The sequence below is a fragment of the Anoplophora glabripennis genome, unplaced genomic scaffold (assembly GCF_000390285.2).
Source record: "Anoplophora glabripennis isolate ALB-LARVAE unplaced genomic scaffold, Agla_2.0 scaffold6, whole genome shotgun sequence".
In the NCBI taxonomy this organism is placed as follows: Eukaryota; Metazoa; Arthropoda; class Insecta; order Coleoptera; family Cerambycidae; genus Anoplophora; species Anoplophora glabripennis.
The window spans coordinates 1,445,073-1,464,826 of NW_019416749.1; the positions used below are offsets into that span (position 1 = coordinate 1,445,073).

Genomic DNA, 19,754 nt, shown 5'->3' on the forward strand with positions numbered 1-19,754 from the left:
GCAATCTAGCGGTAAATAGCTAAAATATATGTCTCTGTTTATGTGTCCGTGGTCTGTGTTTGTGTAGATTTTCCTGTTAGTGATCTGTGGTGTAGAGTAGTCTTCGTGAGTCTATGTTTCTTTAATCTGTGGTCTGAGTAATTTTAATGGTTTTGTGGTTATGTTATATTTATAACAAAAATAAACCCAAAAGTCTCATTATAACCTTCATACATTTATAATCTGAAATCTGAATTATTCACTCACCAATGAATTATTTAGTAATCAGTTATTGATATTTGCTTAATTGTATGAATTTTACTGGTTAACTGGATGTTGATGTATCTTTTCCTACATTCTCGTTATTAACATTTTTGTCTATTTTATTTAGTTTAACATGAAGGAAAACTCTTTCTTAATAAGCATTGATTCCTTAGGGAAAAATCTTGCTGAAAAAATAGTTAATGAGTGCAATAATTCCAATTATTGGCATAAATTTATAGTAAGTTCAATTTTTTTTCAAGTTTTTTTTATGGAGCTATTGGTTTTTTATATAGTTTTTGTAAATATTATATTCAATGGTAGATATTTATTAAAAAGTAGATAATTTTTAAATAATTATCTTAATTAGTTTTATTGTCTAGGTTAAGAATGTTATGTTACATTATGAAGATGATTTTATACTCAGAACTATTTTGAGTTTTCTTCATCCAGTTCAACTAACACCAGTTAATTTTACTAGAAGAAAGAAGACAGGTGCCATTTTCCTGGCCAGTAACTGTGTAAATGCTATTATGAAACTTGTTTTAAATGATTTGAAAATTCCAAACCCGTTAAATAAGAAAGCGTGTGTAAGTGCATAAATAAAAATTAAAATAGAGAAAACCTATTCGTATTGTTTTACAGATAGAACTAACGATAATAGCAAACTTCTGCCCACTTGATACATTTAATGTCCAGTTAGCAGATAATGTTAGACGTATTGTGCAAAAACGATTTGGTAATAAAGTGATAAATTTAAGAGAATTTCATAATGACCCAGGTAAAATAATTAGTATCGTATATGTGTTTGATTACTTAATTTATAATTTTTACATTTTAGAACTGGAAGGATTTTGTTCATTGAATGATCCAAAATCCCTTGCATTTGTAATGCATTTTGTAATAAATCTAGAACCAAAGAAAATGATTCTTTCGAAAAACTCTATTAAAGTATTTAGTCCACTTACTTTATTGGGAAAACATAGCTTAATTTCTATTGACCTCCAAGAAAATCAGGTTCTTTGCTTTATACTACACAAACCTGAACTAGAAAAATAGAAAACAGAATAGATTACGTTTTGAGAAAATCTATTAGTAGAGCAATAAAAGCATGTCATTGTATTCTGTTTTTCTAGTTAATATCAATGATTAATGTAGTAATCCAAATTTAGTATATTACTAGGTCACTACTTTTGAAGACTTGCAACCTCTGAAACATTTTCCAGCATTAAGGGAGATCATTTTAGAAAAGAATCCTATATGTGAAAATGTTGACCAACTCAAATATGTGACGGGTATAAAGAAGCTATTTCCCAGAATAAAGATTATAGTAAGTATTTAAATTATACTTATTCAATTGGATGCAGCAGACTAGTTTTTTATCATTATCTTAAAGAATTTTATTATTAAATAACGTGAGCAAAATCTAACCGGAAGCACTGGCACACAAATCAATGAACAAAAATATTTTACAGCTCAGCTAAATAGTAGTACAGCCTAAGAAATAAGTTCTGAAAAGAATTATTAACAATCTTATGAATATTTGCTACACAATTTTTCTTTGTTAATTTTTCAGGATGGTATAGTTATAAGTGAGATGGACAAAGTTCCCTTGCCTAAAAATAATTTCCTATGTTCACACAATGCAGGAGATCTAGCTGAACAATTCCTAGAATATTATTTTACAGTATATGACGAATGTGACAGATCAACGATTTTTAATCTCTATCATGAAAATGCTATGTTTTCTGTATCTTGTAGAATTATTCCCGGGCAAGTTACCGAGAAATCTTCAAGGTATGTATCTAGAAGAAATTTATAGTGTTGTTAATTGTAAATTATAATGATTATAAATAATGCTATTTATTATAGGTTAAATCATTACTTTGCCATCAACAGAAGTTTGTATTCCCGCTGTAATGCAACTGGTCCAACGGATACATTCTTGTTTCGGGGTCGTAAAAATATTATGCAAATTTTTAAAGCATTGCCACTATCATACCATGACCCTTACAAAATGAAGACTGATGTTATATATTACACGGTAACACTTTGTTTAAAATTATACAGGGTGTTTCTTAAAAGTATTATACTTAAAAGTATTAACTGGTTTTTATGCATAACATTTTCTGATGGAATTTATTCTCACGAGTGTTTTAGTGCAATATGATTAAAACGTTTCAAAAACTTTCAGGAGAAACATGCTGTTATAGTTGTTGGTGGTGTTTTTCGAGAAGGGGCTCAATATTTTGGTTTCTCAAGAAATTTTGTACTAGAATGTGACTATAAACAACAGTATTGTATAATAAATGAGCAGCTACATGTGTACAATGCATTGAACGATCAAGTTAAGAATAGTTTTGAAAAACCACAAAGGATAGAATTCACTTGCCAACCCATACCATTTTTGCAAGAACAGTATTGGCAACTGCAAGAGACTTTTCAGTTAATTACTAAGTTAAATATGGAATATTCCAGAAGGTAATAATTTCTACTTAGATGTTCATGTGATATTTATCCACACGTAAAAGTTTATTTTTTCAATTGTCTAAAAATAGCCATCTGGCAAACCTAAATTCAATTCAGTAATTTTAAAGTCAAATATAGGAAGGAGATAACAAATGAAATTTAATTATTTTCATTATTCAGTAAAATAATATTTTTCACAGCAAAACATATTTCCTTCGTTTGACAGGTCTTGTTAAAACACAAATAGTGCCGATATGGTAGAAAGTATAGAATAATTTCATTCTTTTTTGAAAAAGATTCTACTGTTTGGGGTTCACTTATCCATTAAACTAATTTTACTATTTAACGAATATGAACTATGCTTTGTTTTTTAATTTAAAATTTGCAATTTTAGATTATTGGAAGAGTTTCATTATGATTTAAAAACTTCGTTACTCAACTTTACAGATCGCTTCATTAATAACAAAATACCTAAGGAGGCTTTCATCCAAAATAAGTAAGTTATATTTCAAAGCTCGTTTCTCAAGTAGTACATACGTATACCCTTGAACAAAATTGTTTCACCATTGTTATTTTTGTACAAAAATTAAGGAGGTTTATCAGGTACGGGGGTACACTTAAAAAATTTCTTAAGGTAAAATTTACTACCGCACTGTGAATATCAAATGTATATAATTTTTTAAAATTTAAGGGTCTCGTGATTTATTTCTATTCTTTTGTTCATCAAATTCAATAAAAAAAAATTATTAGTTCGTTGATATTTATCTTTAGAGATCACTCGAAAACATAGGTACACTACTTTTTAAAGTTAAAATAATTATGAGTGACCTTTAGAAATTAAAATATTGATTTGAAATTTTAAGAATCGAGATTTTTTTCAACCTAGAAAATGACAAAATAACGAGAAAAAAAATTCAATTTTTGACTATTTAGGAAATTTTTAAAAATCTTGAGCGGCCTCTAAAAATATTTTTTTGAACTGATTTTTTGAGGGGGCTCTTAAAACATGATAAACTAACATATTTTTACGAGACACGAGAAAAAAATATTCCTTTTTTTTGGGTCATCCTAATGTAGGTATATAATACTTCTTAAATCCACAAAATTTAAATTGTGCTAATAATATGTATGTATTTTTAGGAATCTCAAACTGAATAAAAAAGTTGGTAAGTAATAACACTTGTGATATATGTGTGATATGTGATATACGGTTGGAAAGTCCACATGGTCCATCTGCCTTTACATGAGAGCGACAAATTAAGTAAAGAAATCCGAGCGATAGACAAGGATGGCTATAGTGAAGACGTTTCATAATCTGAATAGTCATCGCCCGTTTCGAGTTAGAAGTGCGAGATTATGAAACGTCTTCAACGTAATCATCCTTGTCTATCGCACGGATTTCTATGACTTACTTTATCACTCTCACGTAACGGCCGATGAACCATGGGGACTTTCCGAACCTGTATGTGGTTTAATGATACAGTTCAGTCCAGATTATCCAACGCACAAAAAATAATGGATTGTTGAGGAAAAAAATTTTAATAGAAAATATGAATTTCTAATATCTTTAAAAAATTATTCAGCAGGTAGTGCACAAAATGACCACCAAAAATAAAGCAAGTCGCGCATTTAAAAATTTTGAAAAATGTGAGCTGAAATGTTAGAGCAATCATTTTTCCATTGCTTGGTCTTCTTGATCACCTGATCTTAATACAATTATTTTTTTGTCTGGGACTGCTTGAAAATTTTGTTTTGTTTTACATTGCCTGAGACGAAGATGTTATTGTTTATATTTACAACGCTTCAGAAAAAATTATGAGTGCAAGATCTGATTCTTTTATACCTAATCAATTTAATCAACATTTGCAAATGTTTAAATTAATAACTTTAATAACTAAAAACCACTAATAATTTTACTTGATGGTGTTTTGATAATTATTTTACTTAATATTTCATATCAAATCAGACATGGACTAAACATCATTTTTTCTAAAATCAATCTAAAAACTATATACCTATTTGTAGATATTCCTCATTCCAATGAATTCATTTCAAAAACGATTAAATGCAAAGGCTTGTTGTCAAAACAATCTGTCTGGCAAATGTTAAGTGATGAAAGATTAGCTGTGAAGGCAATTAAACAAGGACAGGATGTTGAAGTTAGTCAATTGAACGATACTAAGAGCTTACAATGGCGATGATTGTAGGTAAAAATGTTTGCTACATCAAATACATTAAAGGACATGTAATATATTTGAATTTTTGGATAAATAAAACCTATTTTTGTCCAATGTAAACTTTTATTTCATTCATTAAAACTTTTTTTTGAATGTCAATACTATTATTAATAATGACCCTTTGAAGAATTAAAATGTTAATAAAGCAAGAATGCAAGAGTGAAACTGACAATTACTTCAAATTTAAATTTGCTTCATTTGAGAATTAGTTTAATGGATGTTTTGCGTTTGAAACTATTATGAATATAGTTTAGGTTTTTAATTTGTAAAAAAGTGTGTATGCTTTTGTCATTTTTATTGGTTGTAAATATGTATTGAACTTTTTTTAAAATCACAAATTACATCCAGTGCTCTTCATAAAGCAGTCTGTAGCTATTATGTAAAGTCGGTTATAATAATGGTGTTTACCTCGATAATGGCAATAAATTAAAATTTTCTAATGACAAAATGATTGTAAAAAAATTGTGTAAGTACCTGAAAAATCAAAAAATATTTCAATTTTACTCATACTCTTAAAAATAATGATTTTTTATGTCTGTTTAAGACGAAACTGAAAATGTTAAACTTATAATTATTTTAACAAATACATCTAACCAAATTTGCATAAACGTTATTAATTAATTAAATTTCAATCAAATACTTTTTTGAACCGCACTTTCGACCTAAATTAGGGTGTCCTGAATTTATCCAATTTTGAAAAATATGCGCCATTAAAAATAGAATCGACATCACTAAAAAGTTATACTAATATATTTGCACAGAAAAATTAAGCGAGATTAAAAAAATCACAAATTTTTGGGTGATTTTCAAAGAGCTGTAACTTGGAGGGAAATGATCGTAGAGAGAATCAGAAAAAAGGAAATTGAAGCATCAAATTTCTAGTTTTCAGATCTGGAGTTTAAAAATTTTATTGTCAGCAGTTTTTGAGTAATCATAAGAAAACTAATGAAACAAAATTTTCAAATTTTTGATTGTCTAAAAAGATATATGGACTTCAATAATTTTTTTTGTCATTTCACCATAAAGCTCTATTAGATCATTTAATTCCCTTCGATTTGAGCGGTTTTGGAGCCCTGTACGATGAGTTATCATCGATTAAAGTAAAAATGTCATTTTTGACTTTGGCAATCAATTACTCGGAAAATGATCGTACAGAAAGTTCAAGTAGGGTTTTGAAAACTCCAAAGTATTCTCTACAAGTCGTAATTATTGATTTTTGATAAAAAAAAAAATCGAAATGAAAGTGTTGGATGGAAAAAAGTAAAAATTTCGTAATATTTGAATAATTTGGCATAATTTTGCAAAACTATGATAAACTAAGGATATTCACTGTAATTTTTCAACCTCAAATTGTCCTAAAGAAACTCTGAATTTTGTATTAACGAGTAAATGCACTATGTAGCTGGACGACTAGTGTTTTTTAAAGGTTTTTTAAATATTTTTGCTCACGCTTTTACAGATTCCCAGTGGATTTGATTTAACAAAACCTTATTTCTCAATATTACTGTGGTTTTCATAGTGTTCTTATTACCGTGGTTCATTGTTTACATAAGTCTCAAAATGACGTGTGTAACATAATTAATAGATATTTTAAATTTATGGCGAAGCAAGACATTAATAGAGGTATTCCGAGTAGATATTTGTCAAATGCTGTCACCTTTACCACGGTGGTTTCTAAATTATTTACTTGGACTTCTTGAAGGTATACCTTAGCTATTCGACAACAAATGCTGTTCTAGCACGATGGTACGTCCCTTATTATAGACAAAATTATCTTAATGAATTCAAGGGTGGATTGGACAAATAGGACCAGTAGCATGACCACTGCAACCTCCTGATTTAAATACTGTCAACTTTTTTATGGGAACATTTAAAAAATAAAATATATCATTAAAAGGGAAATTATTGATGATTTACGTGAACATATTGCATTATAGAGCTGCTGCTATTCTACAATTGCAAGACCAGCAAAAAGAATGAACATTTGTCTTGGTTCCTTAACCGTGTTAGACATGCTCAAATGTGTTTAAAGAATCGGCGAACAGTTGTAATATCACGTAGGTACTAATCATATTGATTAAAATTAAAATATTTATTAATTTATTAATCACAGTTAACAATAGCAGGAACTAATAAATAATAATGATAATAAAATCAATAATTCAATTCGCTGAAATTACATAGCTGTGATAACTTTTCTTTAGTACCTCGTTAAATTCTTTGCTCTTTTTTGTGTAAACTTTTTATATAACAAATATAATAATGTAGTTAACAAAATTCCAGTGGTGTGCACATAAATATTTTTAAATAATTTTCCAAGTGTCCTTTTTTTATTTATTATAAACATTTTAAACCTAATCGCAGAAAATATTCAAACTGTGTGGTGTATTTTACATTTTTTTAGACAAATTGGATTAATATTTTACACTACCTTTCTTGGCTATTAAAAAAATTTGAATGAAAAGCTTTTTAACAGTAAAAATTATTATCTCGCACTTTTATCACATCTCGTGGTCTATTTTTGCATTTAATTTAAAAATGTAGGAACCATTTCAAAATGTCTCAAAATAACTACGTTTATAATTGTTAATGTCCACATACATATTTTAAGTAGGTAAATTTTAGGTCTGTCAATAAAAAACAAAAAAAAATGTAATAATTTAGTGGAAAAGTATATTAAGATATTAAATATACATTGTTTTCATCTATACAAAAAAAATTGTACAATTAAATACAGAATCATAAACTAAAGCCGATTCTGATCTATTCAGTAGGTTAATCAACAAAAATATTTTGTAATATCACATTCGTTAAAGAGATGAAAGTTGGGAACTCACCGTTAAAACCACAATTTATCCGAACTACAAGAACTAAAGGGAAATTTAGATATTTTGTACTTATTCACAATTGTTTTATTTATGTGTTTGATATAATCGTTTAAAATAAATGTAAATCTTACGAAGTCAGCAATATACTGCAATAGTAATAACCTGTTTTGGTTTATCTTTGAAACTAATAACAACGGATAAACCAAAAACTTTTTAAACAAAAATTTCATCGTCATATTTAATACAATTTATGACATCCATTAAACCCAGTTCAAAATTTATTGACCAATTTAATACAATTTTACTATCCTATACAAATTGTTCGTTACTACTTGCCGAGAGATCTAATAACCGCCATGCAGCTCTTGGATCAGGTTCTGAGGTGTCCCTACAGAGCACCCAAACGTAGTTTACCCTCATAACTTTATTAGAATCGCCCTCAACTATCGCACCTGAAGCATCTTTTACACACATTACTTGTTGAGAAGTAAAAGATATAATTAGTACTGGTCCCTGATCCATAACTTTTCCCATTACCAAGTCTACATTGTCAACGTCTAATATTTTAGATTCTAGTTTGTAACCTTTTTTGTAGGCCTCTTTAATTGGAATAGCAAATAAATTATAAGGACCTTCGTGGCACCAGTCCTTTAAAACTTCTAAGTCTCCTCTTGTCATTGCTTCCAATATATTAGGAATAATGTCTGTTTCACACTGTTTTAAAAAACGTTTAGTGTCAAACGAATTGTCAATTTTACAAATTTCAGTTAAAGTTTCAGATAATTCAGTTTTTTGAAATAACCCACCCATAATATCCGTTACTTTTTCAGTAAGCGCTCTCGAAGCACGAATAACGGGGTTCTCACTTTCATCGAATTTTAATTTCCAATCCATAACTTTGTGCACATATGGATTATTGTTTTTAAAATTTTGCCACGATTCATAAAATTTAGAGTCTTTATGAAGTTCTACACCTGTTGCATCTGTGTTGGGTTCGTAATATTTCTGGTGTACAACAGCACTGGTTTCAGTTCTTTTTCTCAATTTTGTAGGACTCACATATACTTTACCTATAAAAAAAGTTTATCAGATAAATTTAATACAATATATAGCATTTTTTTTTATTCACCTTCTATACTGGAAGTATCAATTTCTTTTTTAACTGCCTTTGTAGCTTCAGAAATACTTTGAAATGCTCCTGTTTTACTAATTTCTTGAGCTTTTTCACTAATTCTATGCGTCTTTTTGCCGACTTCCTCTGTAAATTTACCAGCTTTTTTGGCGATATCCGATTTACTAGCTTCATCTATAACTCCTTGCACTTTCTCCTTAAGAGTGCTTAGACTTTCCTTGAAAACTTCACTACCCTTACTTGCTTCTTTTTCAACAGATTCGAATTTTTGTCTAGCCGCTTTCAAAGCATCACTTTGTTCTAATTTTTCTGCTTCTTCTCGAAATTTTTTTAAGGACTCTTTCATTTCTTTATTTTTCGCCATTTCTTCACGAAAATTGTCATATAACCTCGAAAGGAAAGACTGTCGTCTCTGGGGCTCTTTTGAATACAAACGAACCTGTAATAAAATTGTATGAAACAAATATTTAAGGCATACATATTGTATACATGAAGATGTATGAACTTACTCCATTTGTAACGGCATTACGAATTTGGTTGAGATTTATTCGGTGCATAATCTGAAAGAGATGCACATTGGATTATAACCTCGAAAATTTGAGCACATATATTATTACTTTTAACGTACTAACCTATAAGATGTAATCGGTTAAAACAGACTGAATTTGGATAGTAAATTATTCTTCTCTTATAATTATCAGTAGAGAAATATATTAAGAGTATAATTATGTAAAAATCATGATTTTAACTGACATTTGACCGGGCAAGAGTGATGAGTGATGATGTGATGCGAACGAAGTTAGAGGTAGGTAGGTTGTGGTTGTAGGTTGGTTTGGATGTATGAACATGTACGCTTTATCTGCAGGTACTTGGTAGTTCAAAAATACAGATGATATAATTCAGATAGGTATTGCACCACCCGCATTTTGAGCCAGCTTTGTTAAGCGAGTAAAATGAACTTACTACAAGCAGGTTAGTTCTTTATTTCAATGTATATATTGTTACCATAATCTTAACTATCGATTTCCTAATATCTGATTGAAATATTGAAAATTTCTATTCAGTGTTGTAAAAATTAAAATGTAAAGGTTCGAAGGCTGTAAATACAAATAAAGTATTATTCAAAAGAGAGCGAGAGACAGGCATGTACTGCAAATTTTTTCAAATGAATAAAAAAGTAACAGTACAAGTATTTATCGTAGAAAACAAAAAAAATCGATACTTGATATTTCCGTACAGCAGAAAAATAGAGCCTCAGAAAAATGGAAATCGAATTCAACCCCATTTCTTCTGACAGTTACTACAGTTTTAAAAGAGTTTTATGGAAATAAAAAATTGTGTAAGAAAGATTATTGCAGCACATAAAAAATTACAAATAAAATGCACCAGTAGTAGTCTGTCCCCAAATTTAAACAAAGATCCTTATTATTGTCTAGTTATAACGAAATAAAAAATAAAACCGTTTACAGGGTAACAATCCTTCTGATTCCAATTACAAGAGAAATAATTACAAAAAAAACAATAAACTCCCAAAATTCATTGCAGTTAAATAAGACGGTGATAAAGTACTGTTTAAATTTGTTAAACCTCCAAATGTAACGGCTTAAACTAATCCATATACTTAGATCAATAAGATTGATTTATTATAGTACAATTCAATTGCATTTTATCGATACAAGCAGCCGTTAAAGAGTATACAAAATACCTAATACAAATCAGTACGGACATAGAACATAACATTTGTTTTATACTCCTATATATTACACATCATCAGACTGCTTTCTAGGAATTTATTTGTTTAAATCTATATAATCCAGTGTTTTCTGTTCTATGAATTCCCGGCTTTGCGCGCCTTACAACGCGTTACCACAATAAAGTACAGACTTCAAAAGTACAAGAGTGGGCATTCTATTTCAACGACCTTGGTTTTATACTATTTCAGTTTCAGCTTCAGCTACAGGTTTCAGCACTTTGTTTATCGTTATTATAATTTATTTGTGTAATTGCGTCGTAATAAATTGAAAATACAATTGAAATTCTTTGTGCATTAAAGTTCATGGTTGCAATAAATTTGTGTTAAATACATTTCTGACTGTTTTAAGTGACCTTTTAAAATGAATTTAGATAATACTAACTGTAGTGATTTTGAAGAGTTACTAAAAAACTATATAAACAAATTGGACGAAATTATAGTCAAATTAAATGATTTACTCAAGACAATAGCAGATCACCACCAGAGCTGCAATATTGCAAAAACTGCTAGTACAGCATTTAGTAGTACTGGAGTAGCAATACTAGTAGGATCAGTACTGCTTTCCCCTTTTACGGGAGGTAGTTCTTTAGCTCTTGGGACCAGTGGAGCAGTAATGTCTATTACTGGAGGTATATCAAACGTTGTTGTCGACTATGTAGATTATAAAACCTCAACAATGATTATGAATGATATTCAGTTAATTATAAAGAGTAAAGAGGAATTTGAAGAAAATCTTAGGACACAGTTACGTAACTTTGTTATGGTTATTGAAAAGTTAATGGAGAGCGGACTCGATAAATATAGTGCTACAGTAATAGCGATAAAAGGTAAGAAAGTATGATTATCATTTATTATATGAGTATTTCAATGTTTTGCTGTATCCAGTATTGAGCCAATTTTTTGTAGGTATTGCTAGTGGTTGTATTGATCTTACAACAGAACCAAACATGAAGTTGATGACTACTCTGAGTACCATAATAAAAATGCATCATGTTGAAGCTGTGGCCCTAGATACACTTCCCGTAATAGGAAAAACTATTCACATATCAGAGAAGACCTACCAATTTATAACAAGGATATTTGGGTTACCAGGGCATTCCGCCGCTTTTTTTAAATTGGTAGGACGGGTTTCAAGTGCAATTTCTGTTGCTTTTACTATAGTTGATATCACTTTATTGATCAAAGATTGGATGACGGAACATCCCACAGTTGAAGTAGTATCAGAGACTATAAAACAATTACAAGAAGAAAAACATATTTTAAGCGACTTCCTGGAAATTATTGATGCTTCAAGAGATAAAGTAGAAATTGTATTACAAGAAGTTATAAAGGATATTGAGAAAGAAATACAGGACAGTGATATTGAAAATGATTTTGTATTTGTTCCTAATGAAATTGAGAGCTTCTAATTCATAGAACATTAATATATAGTTTTTATTTAACCTTTGCAAAGAGGGCAATACTCAAAATTTTTATGTTAATATTTTACAAACAATTTTTATTCTATACACTAAAAAACCATCACATAATAAGCTGTTGATAAATTGTGATATAGATTTTAGAAACCTTTTATACTTAAGATGAATCTAATAAATGTATAGAAACAAATTTTCTAATTGATGCCTTATTCATTTTAGTAACAAAATATGTAAGGTAAAAGTTACTTCAGTTTTGATAGTGAATCTATCAAAAATTTTTGCAGTTGTAATAATTAATATTGCAAATGTGATTTTTTAAAGTTTATTTTAATTACACCTTATTTTTATTTTCCGTTTATCACATTTGGGACTGATATGCTACAGTGTAGTGGCTACACGTTTAATTGACACCCTACAGTTGAAAAAGCGGTGGTAGGGAGTTGCAGCTCTATGAACTCTGCATTATAAGTTCATTATTTTATCCCTCCGACCTCTGTGGACTACTGTAAACAATATTGTATATCAGCATTTAAATAATTTAGATAAATTATCGCAGATATGTGCAACCAGTCTGTGATTCTTTAAGGATTCTGTTTATGTTTTGACCTCAAAACTAGTCGTATGTAATCAATATCTACAATCGGAGGCAGCCTTAACCATTGCGAGGCCCTAGGCGGCAGATCTTTGAGAGGCCCTTATTCTTTGTGAAATGTACGTAAATCGAATGTAGATATTTCCGATGATTTAAGAGAAATGCAAAAGTTATAAATTTTGAGTTTTCAAATATTATATTGAGATTTTTAAAGTTAAGAAATACAAAGACGACAAATTTTTAATAATGATTTTTAAACCTATTTTTCAATTATGTTTTACAGTCAAATTACAGAAAATATTATTATCCATTGATAAATTAATCAATTTTGATATCGATCATTAAATAAATCTAAATGAGAAATTTTATTTAGGCATACTACCTACTTATTAAATATTAATATATTAACTTTATTTTATTGTCATATACCTCTATAACTAATAGCTAAGAATAAAATTAAATTTTAAATATAAATTTTTTTTACTCGGGTTGTTGTGCAAGGCCCTGGGCGATTGCCCTGCTCGCCACCCCCTAAAGCCGTCTCTGTCTACAGTAAAGGATTGAGAGTTAGAAGACTTTTATATTTCCACTGGTAATATGAACTCATATTTATCTTTCACGTTTATGACCATTTTAATTTCTACTAGCCACCACTGGTGTAGAGAAGAGTATCAAATATCGATTAAGGGGTAGTGCCATGCTAGAGGTTGGAAAAAGAGGTGATTTTCGGGAATTTTCTACGAAAAATCGATACAACATATAGTGGCAGGAACAGAATGTCTTTATAGTACGTTTTTAATTATTGTGAATTTTTTCAAATGATTTGGATTCAAAATAGCGCCTGTAGGTGATGGTGAGCAACAATTGTTGATTTAGTGAACATTTAAAAAGTACCAAAAAAAGAATGAAAATCCTGAAATGTTCCTTGAATTATGTCTGTGTAAAATTTCAAGTCAATTCATTGAAAATTTTAAAAAAGGTACTTACTCTACATTTGTTTCGACAAAATTAGCCGTTTTCGAAAAAATTGAGTTTTTGTAGAACACGTCATTGAAATAATAAATCAGAATTCTGCAATAAAATACTACGTTTTTTGTCGTTATTGACAACACTTGTAAAAATTATCTGATTGATTGAGTACACAAGACTAAATAATGGAGCATTGTTCCTATAGTGAATATGCTGACATGCATCTAATTTATAGACAAACACTCGGCAATTGTAATGAGGCAAGAAGAATTTGTTCTAATCATTTCCAAATCGACATTTATCGTACCGAAAAACTTTTGAAAGGATTGATCGTAACTTACGAGAAAGAGGTAAAAAGTCAAATCAATCCCTCTAATTCTGAGAAAGCTGTCGGTCCATCGGTCAAAGTTCATGCGACAAAGTGGGTCATTCATGTAATCAGATGTGGTTTATGTATGGCGTGCGTCGCCCCATTTTAGCGATTTAGTTCGTCAGGACTTATCAAATACTTTTGGTTACGGATAGGTCGAGGTGAGCCTATTTTATGGCCACCGAAGTCACCCGACATGACTCCATTGGATTTCTTTTTATGGGAAAATTTAAAGAGGCTTGTGTATTTGACGACACACCAGAGAAAACCTGATAGAAAGAATAATTGCAACGAAATTGAGACAATTTTGGAATATTATTTCCAGTACGAGAAAACATCCGTCGGGTAACGAAATGTATAGAGGTGACCATTTCGAAAATCTGCTGAAGGAAACAAGATGAAGCAAAGCTTTTTTTTAACAGCCTTGCGTTTAAGTAATTTAGAAATGTATCAGAACAAATTCTTCTTGCCTCCACACAATTGTCGAGTGCTGCTTGTCCATAATGAGATGCAATAATGCCAAATTTTATTATTTTAATATGAATTATTAGTTGTGATATTATTCGATTATTATTGTGTTTAAATAGCTTATGTTAATAAACTTTATAATTAAATAAATTAATGTTTAAACGTGTTATACAAAAACTGAATTTTCTCGAAAACGGCTGATTTTATCGAAACACATGCAGAGCACCTTTTTTAAAGAGAAATAACCAAAGTATTTAAAAATTCAGTTTTCAGATCTATAAAATGACACCTGTCAAACGAGTGTGGTGGCAAGTCCATTCCTGACTTCCCCGACAGTATAAAACATCTACTGTAGTATGGTTTTGAGCTTTCACGGCCTACATAAAATATTAAAAGTCGGTTCAAAAGTTAGAACTGAAAAGGTGAATCGCTGGGTACCGCTCTGTATCTCCGTTAAGGGGCACTTTAGGAATTTTTTTTATGACAAACAAGGGTTATTTTGACCTCGCCATACAGTCCCGAGAGTATACCATATACTTACCACACACCCTGTATATTGGTTCCGCAAATCGTAAAAGGTTGAAGACTGCTGGTTTAGACCATTTATCCAAAAATTGATTTTTACAAAATTCTAGAGCGGCGCTACCCTTTAAAATATGAATCTACAAAAATGTAAATATTTATATGTATTTCAGTGAAACACTGAATTTTCGGTATTTTAGTAAACTTATTTAATGCATATTTGTTGTTGATCAACACAGACATTAGATTATACAAGTTTTGCAAGAAAAAAATATAGAAAAGTTAATTTCATTATTAATGATAAAACGGTACATAATCTGGATAATGAATTTTATTATTTCAAGTAATATCAAAATTAGTGTACTATCATAAATTTTAAATCATTCATCAAATAAAAATGTATTTAGGGTGTTATTAAAATGTTTTCTCTTTGCTTAATCGCGTTCTAAAGCAATGGTTGAGAACCACAAGGTACATTTTATAAAAAAAAATAACTAATCGTTTTCGTTTATTGTAAACAAAAAGTAGTACATTTTGGTATCAAAAGAAAAATTCTATAGCAAATAATCTGACTGTGACAAAGTAACAATTAAAATTTATCATACCTTAACTCTAAAACATTTAAAATTAAACACTAAAAATAAATAATCATAAACTGTACAATTGCAATTACTCTGTTTATAAAAGTTGTCGACTCGTACAAAAGTAAAAACAAGAAATGGCAGAAATTTAAAATAAAAATGTTTATTTATGTTAATAAATAAAGAAAAAAATGTTAAAATACATGTTTACATGTCCAATATACTATAAAAATAGAAATTCAAAATTACTCAAGGCACATAAAAAGCGTACCATGTTCCAGTCTTAAAAACAAATGTATAATTTAATTAAAACCAATCGGAGACTCTTTCGGGGTTAGTTGTGATACGTGCATGTACTTCTGGTGCTTATATTTGTCTTGTATCGCGTGCTGAGGATATGTAGGAGCAATAGTGAACATATGTGTCAAAAACTCCACAGCTCCTTTGAGTTGTTTTAATTCGTAACCTGTACATTTGGCCAATTGGTCATTCCAGCTTACTTCGCCTAAAGTGTGCCTAGCGATGGCTATAGCCGAGGCGGCAATTGTAGATGGCAAGAATTCCAAGTAGACATCTCCATTGAGAAGAGCTAATTCACCGAGATACTAAAAATAAAATAGCAACAGGTTTATTTAAAAGCAGAAAACACTGAACAGCAAACCTCTCAAATTTTAGAATGTAATTTCCGATTCTATGCCAATTTTATGGTCTACTCTATTAAAAAAACTTTGCTACATTTGGAAAATCATATTTCATATTTCTTTTAAGAAAAAAAAAAAACTGAAATTGAAATTTGCAATGGACAAAAAAACAGAAACCCTTGCACCAAAAAGTCAAGGGAGTTTTTATTAAAATTTTCTTGCTTATTCAAAAATCTTACACCAAAAAAAGCAGACTTCTCGCACTTCACTTTTTATTACTTAAAAAAAAAAGTAAATATAGACATTGCAACTTCAATGTTTCCAATCATGGAAAAATCATTTAAATTTGAGCATTGTTCTACATTTCTTAGTTAAAAAATTTGGTAATCAAAGTTATCCTTAACTTATTAGGAAACGCGATAAACAGGGTGTTTTGAAAAAATTAACTTTACCCAAAAAATTCAGGTCATTTCTACTATACAGGGTGATACAAATTAGTAGGTCATGCGTTTAACCACTTATTCTTTGGACTAAAATAATGGGACTTTTTTTATGCCATTTTTCATTTCAAAGCCCCATTTTTAAAAATTTTAATTTAAAAAATGATTTTTATCGGTAACTTCGGCGATTGTAGAGATATTTATTTGAAATTTAGCACATATTTTGATCTTAAGTCAGCACATTTTCTGTGTAATTTTGGTCTATATCAAAGTAAAAAAAAATATTCCGAAAGCATCGGCGTACTCAAAAAAAAAAAAAAAAAATAGGTGGTCCATGGGTACTGGAAACCCCCTCCCCCCGTTCACGCTTTGATATTTTGAACCAAAATTACACAAAGAGTGCGCTGACTATATGTGCTAAATTTCAAATAAATATCTCTACAATCACCGGAGAGTTATCAATAAAAATCGTTTTTTAAATTTTGATTTTGATACCCTGAATTTTGAAAAATGGGTCTCCGAAATGAAAAGTGGTATAAGAAAAGTCCCATTATTTTAATCCAAAGGCTACGTAGTTAACTGCTTGACCTACTAATTTGTAGGTAACACACTGTATATTATAATATACAAGATGAGCCAATTTTAACCGTTATGGAGTGGTTTTTATAGATACATCTAAACATCTAATTGAAAACATTAATTCGAACATAAAAATACTGAAAAACTGGAAGTTATAGAAAAACAAACTGGATTCTATACAAAAGACAATAAAAAAACCTCTTTACAAGAACCAAAACATTTCCATTGACATTACAATATCCGCCAAAAATGAAAAACAGTTTATATAAAACAAATCAGATATGCAGATGTGGGTTTTGTAGTTCAGTTTTTCTCAAAAATCAAGCTCGAAACATCTAAATTACTTCATGTTAATATCCTCCCCAACACGGTCAAAATTGGTAAGTATGTCCTGTATACTAGCAACAATACTTTAAACATGACACATACATAATAGTAGAAACACATCGATTGAAGCAACTTTCGAGTTAAAGATAAAAAAAGATAAAAATGATGAGAAGAATCAGCTTAAACTTACCATTGCGAGATACATTGTCTTTTGGCTCAGATTGTTCATTACACACATGGCAGTAATGAATGTTAGAGGCGTAGGAATAGAAAGATCAAACCCTAAAACTTTCAGAATCAAGTGTTCCATGCGGATAACTTGTCGCTTGCTATAAGTATCGTCAGTGATATATACGAATTCTGAAATATCTGGTGGATATATTTCTTCATATTTTCTGAAACAAAATAACAGAATTTATGAACTTCAGCACAGCACTCTATTTTTTTTTAACTATTTGATTTATAAATATACAGTATGTTCCGATTTATAGGTGTTCCTCAAGCCATTAACAAAATAAAAAAACTAACGAAATTCAATTATTTTTATCAAGTATGCCCATATGCACAAAAAATTTTAGGTATTAATTAATTACAAATTGTCATTTTTTGACATTGAATCAGAAAAACTTAATAAAAAGTTAAGTAATCGAAATGCAGAATGTGTTATTAAATCTCCAATAAAAAATTGCTAGTAATTTTTAAAAATGCGGTTTAGTTAATAAAAAAAATATGTGAATTTTATTCATCATATTAAAAGTTTGTACCCCTTCTTGGACACACCGTATGTTGCTATTTGGATATTTTTGTGGAAGAGAGCACTTACGATGCTAAAAACATTGCAGCAGTTCCGACCAATTGCAACTTTCCCCTCACCACAGACATGTAGCTAAGAAAGCGGTCAATGAAATTGACAGATAGGTAGAGAGTTTCAGTATGCAGATTATACTCTTCAGCGACTTCCACGAGCCAGTCAACCAAAATGGTCCTCATGTTTGAGGTAACATCAGGCTGCTTCTTCATATAACCTGGTTTTGGACGATGGCGTAGCTTTTAAAGAAATTAAATATGTTAGGCATAATATAAAGCAATTGATTTGTTATTTGTTTTATATTTAGTAGATTCATTAATTGAACTATTAATGAAACTAATTAGAAATGGAAATAAAATATAAATCATATTTACCTCATGCTCAAGCAGATATCTATAAATATCATCTCGATATTCCTCCATTTCGAAAAAGAGATCTTTATTGCTTTTGGAGGGTTTCAACACATTTTCCATGAGATTAAGAGAATCATCAAATGACTTTTCGATGCTCATTACCTGGGGACTATCTGTAACGGATGGTTTTGTATGGAAAATACCTTTGGCTGCATCTTCCTCAATTTTTTTCTTTTCCATTTCTGCGACTTCTGTTTTTGTATAAAACCTTTTATCTTCTGAAGTTCCTTTGTACACTTGTATAATTGAATTACTTGGCTTAAGTTTCTGTCTAAGTTTTTCCTCAATATGAACCATTCGCTCATCGTAAGATTTATCTTCGTAAACTTTAAATGCCTGAAATTGTGCAACTGGGACGATTGGATTGACCAAGTTTTTACGGTTTTCTTTAAGGCAGTCTTCATTTTCGTTTATTTTCTTTACACCAACTTTCAAATTAGCTAAACCCAGTGGCTGAGGAAAATAAATTATCAAATTAGCTTGTGGAAATTATAGTGAGCCTTCACTCACCTGTTTTCCTTTGTTTAGTATGTTTGTCCGCTGTTTATCATTTTCAATGAGTCCTAATACCGGCCGTTTTTGTTGGACCGCCATGGTGGCTTGTTTTTGGCGGATTTCAGGTACGCGATTTTCCTGATCTTCATGTATTCTAATTGTAGCCATCTTGCTTATTAAAAATGAGTTTAACTCGCGTCCTCCTCCGCCCAAAAGACCTAATTCCTAACGGCTAAAATAAATTTCCAACGGTCACTTCACTCTTCTTCAGAATCGTTTACAAATGCGGGAAAGAACAGCTGAGTCGGTTGAACATTCGCTTGGCATAGGTGGAGGTGCACCAATGATGGTTCAGGAAGTTGGTCACCTGGTGTTTGAATCTGTAAGTGAAGATATTTATATTTTATACGGCACCTAATATATAATCAATACTTTAGAATGCAGAATATTACGTAACAATATGTTATTCACA

At 30.1% G+C, this 19,754-nt stretch overlaps 4 protein-coding genes across 5 annotated transcripts; 2 read left to right on the forward strand and 2 right to left on the reverse strand.

Annotated features, from left to right (window-relative positions):
* Window positions 1-176: 176 nt before the first annotated feature.
* Window positions 177-4,969, forward strand: LOC108911284 (nuclear RNA export factor 2-like). Its single transcript, XM_018716188.1, has 11 exons — window positions 177-481; window positions 624-830; window positions 886-1,021; window positions 1,082-1,257; window positions 1,424-1,570; window positions 1,817-2,037; window positions 2,113-2,284; window positions 2,435-2,721; window positions 3,104-3,205; window positions 3,850-3,875; window positions 4,735-4,969. Exons 1-11 carry the CDS (start codon window positions 377-379, stop codon window positions 4,908-4,910), a joined length of 1,755 nt encoding a protein of 584 aa, XP_018571704.1. The 5' UTR covers window positions 177-376; the 3' UTR covers window positions 4,911-4,969.
* Window positions 4,970-7,605: 2,636 nt separating this feature from the next.
* On the reverse strand, window positions 7,606-9,687 carry LOC108911377 (mitochondrial import inner membrane translocase subunit TIM44). 2 transcript variants are annotated; one of them, XM_018716313.2, is made up of 4 exons: window positions 9,539-9,687; window positions 9,416-9,466; window positions 8,904-9,345; window positions 7,606-8,844 (listed from the first exon to the last, which is right to left on the reverse strand). In XM_018716313.2, exons 2-4 carry the CDS (start codon window positions 9,461-9,463, stop codon window positions 8,084-8,086), a joined length of 1,251 nt encoding a protein of 416 aa, XP_018571829.1. In that variant the 5' UTR covers window positions 9,464-9,466; window positions 9,539-9,687; the 3' UTR covers window positions 7,606-8,083. The 2 variants fall into 2 exon arrangements, with proteins under 2 accessions (XP_018571829.1, XP_018571821.1); XM_018716305.2 differs by having other exon boundaries at window positions 9,524-9,687.
* A 1,172-nt stretch (window positions 9,688-10,859) lies between these two features.
* On the forward strand, window positions 10,860-12,267 carry LOC108911520. The gene is made up of 2 exons (XM_018716488.1): window positions 10,860-11,486; window positions 11,566-12,267. Exons 1-2 carry the CDS (start codon window positions 11,021-11,023, stop codon window positions 12,066-12,068), a joined length of 969 nt encoding a protein of 322 aa, XP_018572004.1. The 5' UTR covers window positions 10,860-11,020; the 3' UTR covers window positions 12,069-12,267.
* A 3,459-nt stretch (window positions 12,268-15,726) lies between these two features.
* LOC108911469 (G2/mitotic-specific cyclin-A) lies at window positions 15,727-19,594 on the reverse strand. The gene is made up of 5 exons (XM_018716414.1): window positions 19,298-19,594; window positions 18,749-19,240; window positions 18,390-18,613; window positions 17,757-17,961; window positions 15,727-16,184 (listed from the first exon to the last, which is right to left on the reverse strand). Exons 1-5 carry the CDS (start codon window positions 19,448-19,450, stop codon window positions 15,882-15,884), a joined length of 1,377 nt encoding a protein of 458 aa, XP_018571930.1. The 5' UTR covers window positions 19,451-19,594; the 3' UTR covers window positions 15,727-15,881.
* Window positions 19,595-19,754: the final 160 nt, after the last annotated feature.

What these genes read in the sequence shown, in the direction of transcription:
- LOC108911284 (XM_018716188.1), top strand. Translation starts at nt 377, where the DNA reads ATGAAGGAAAACTCTTTCTTAATAAGCATTGATTCCTTAGGGAAAAAT. An exon ending in TTCCCAGAATAAAGATTATA is followed by an intron (nt 1,571 to 1,816) that starts GTAAGTATTTAA and finishes TTAATTTTTCAG; the next exon opens with GATGGTATAGTTATAAGTGA. An exon ending in GTTACCGAGAAATCTTCAAG is followed by an intron (nt 2,038 to 2,112) that starts GTATGTATCTAG and finishes TATTTATTATAG; the next exon opens with GTTAAATCATTACTTTGCCA.
- LOC108911377 (XM_018716313.2), bottom strand. Translation starts at nt 9,463, where the DNA reads ATGCACCGAATAAATCTCAACCAAATTCGTAATGCCGTTACAAATGGA. An exon ending in GTAATGCCGTTACAAATGGA is followed by an intron (nt 9,346 to 9,415) that starts GTAAGTTCATAC and finishes ATTTTATTACAG; the next exon opens with GTTCGTTTGTATTCAAAAGA. An exon ending in TGATACTTCCAGTATAGAAG is followed by an intron (nt 8,845 to 8,903) that starts GTGAATAAAAAA and finishes CTTTTTTTATAG; the next exon opens with GTAAAGTATATGTGAGTCCT.
- LOC108911520 (XM_018716488.1), top strand. Translation starts at nt 11,021, where the DNA reads ATGAATTTAGATAATACTAACTGTAGTGATTTTGAAGAGTTACTAAAA. An exon ending in TACAGTAATAGCGATAAAAG is followed by an intron (nt 11,487 to 11,565) that starts GTAAGAAAGTAT and finishes AATTTTTTGTAG; the next exon opens with GTATTGCTAGTGGTTGTATT.
- LOC108911469 (XM_018716414.1), bottom strand. Translation starts at nt 19,450, where the DNA reads ATGGCTACAATTAGAATACATGAAGATCAGGAAAATCGCGTACCTGAA. An exon ending in TACTAAACAAAGGAAAACAG is followed by an intron (nt 19,241 to 19,297) that starts GTGAGTGAAGGC and finishes TATTTTCCTCAG; the next exon opens with CCACTGGGTTTAGCTAATTT. An exon ending in AGACAATGTATCTCGCAATG is followed by an intron (nt 16,185 to 17,756) that starts GTAAGTTTAAGC and finishes TTTTATTTTTAG; the next exon opens with TATCTCGGTGAATTAGCTCT.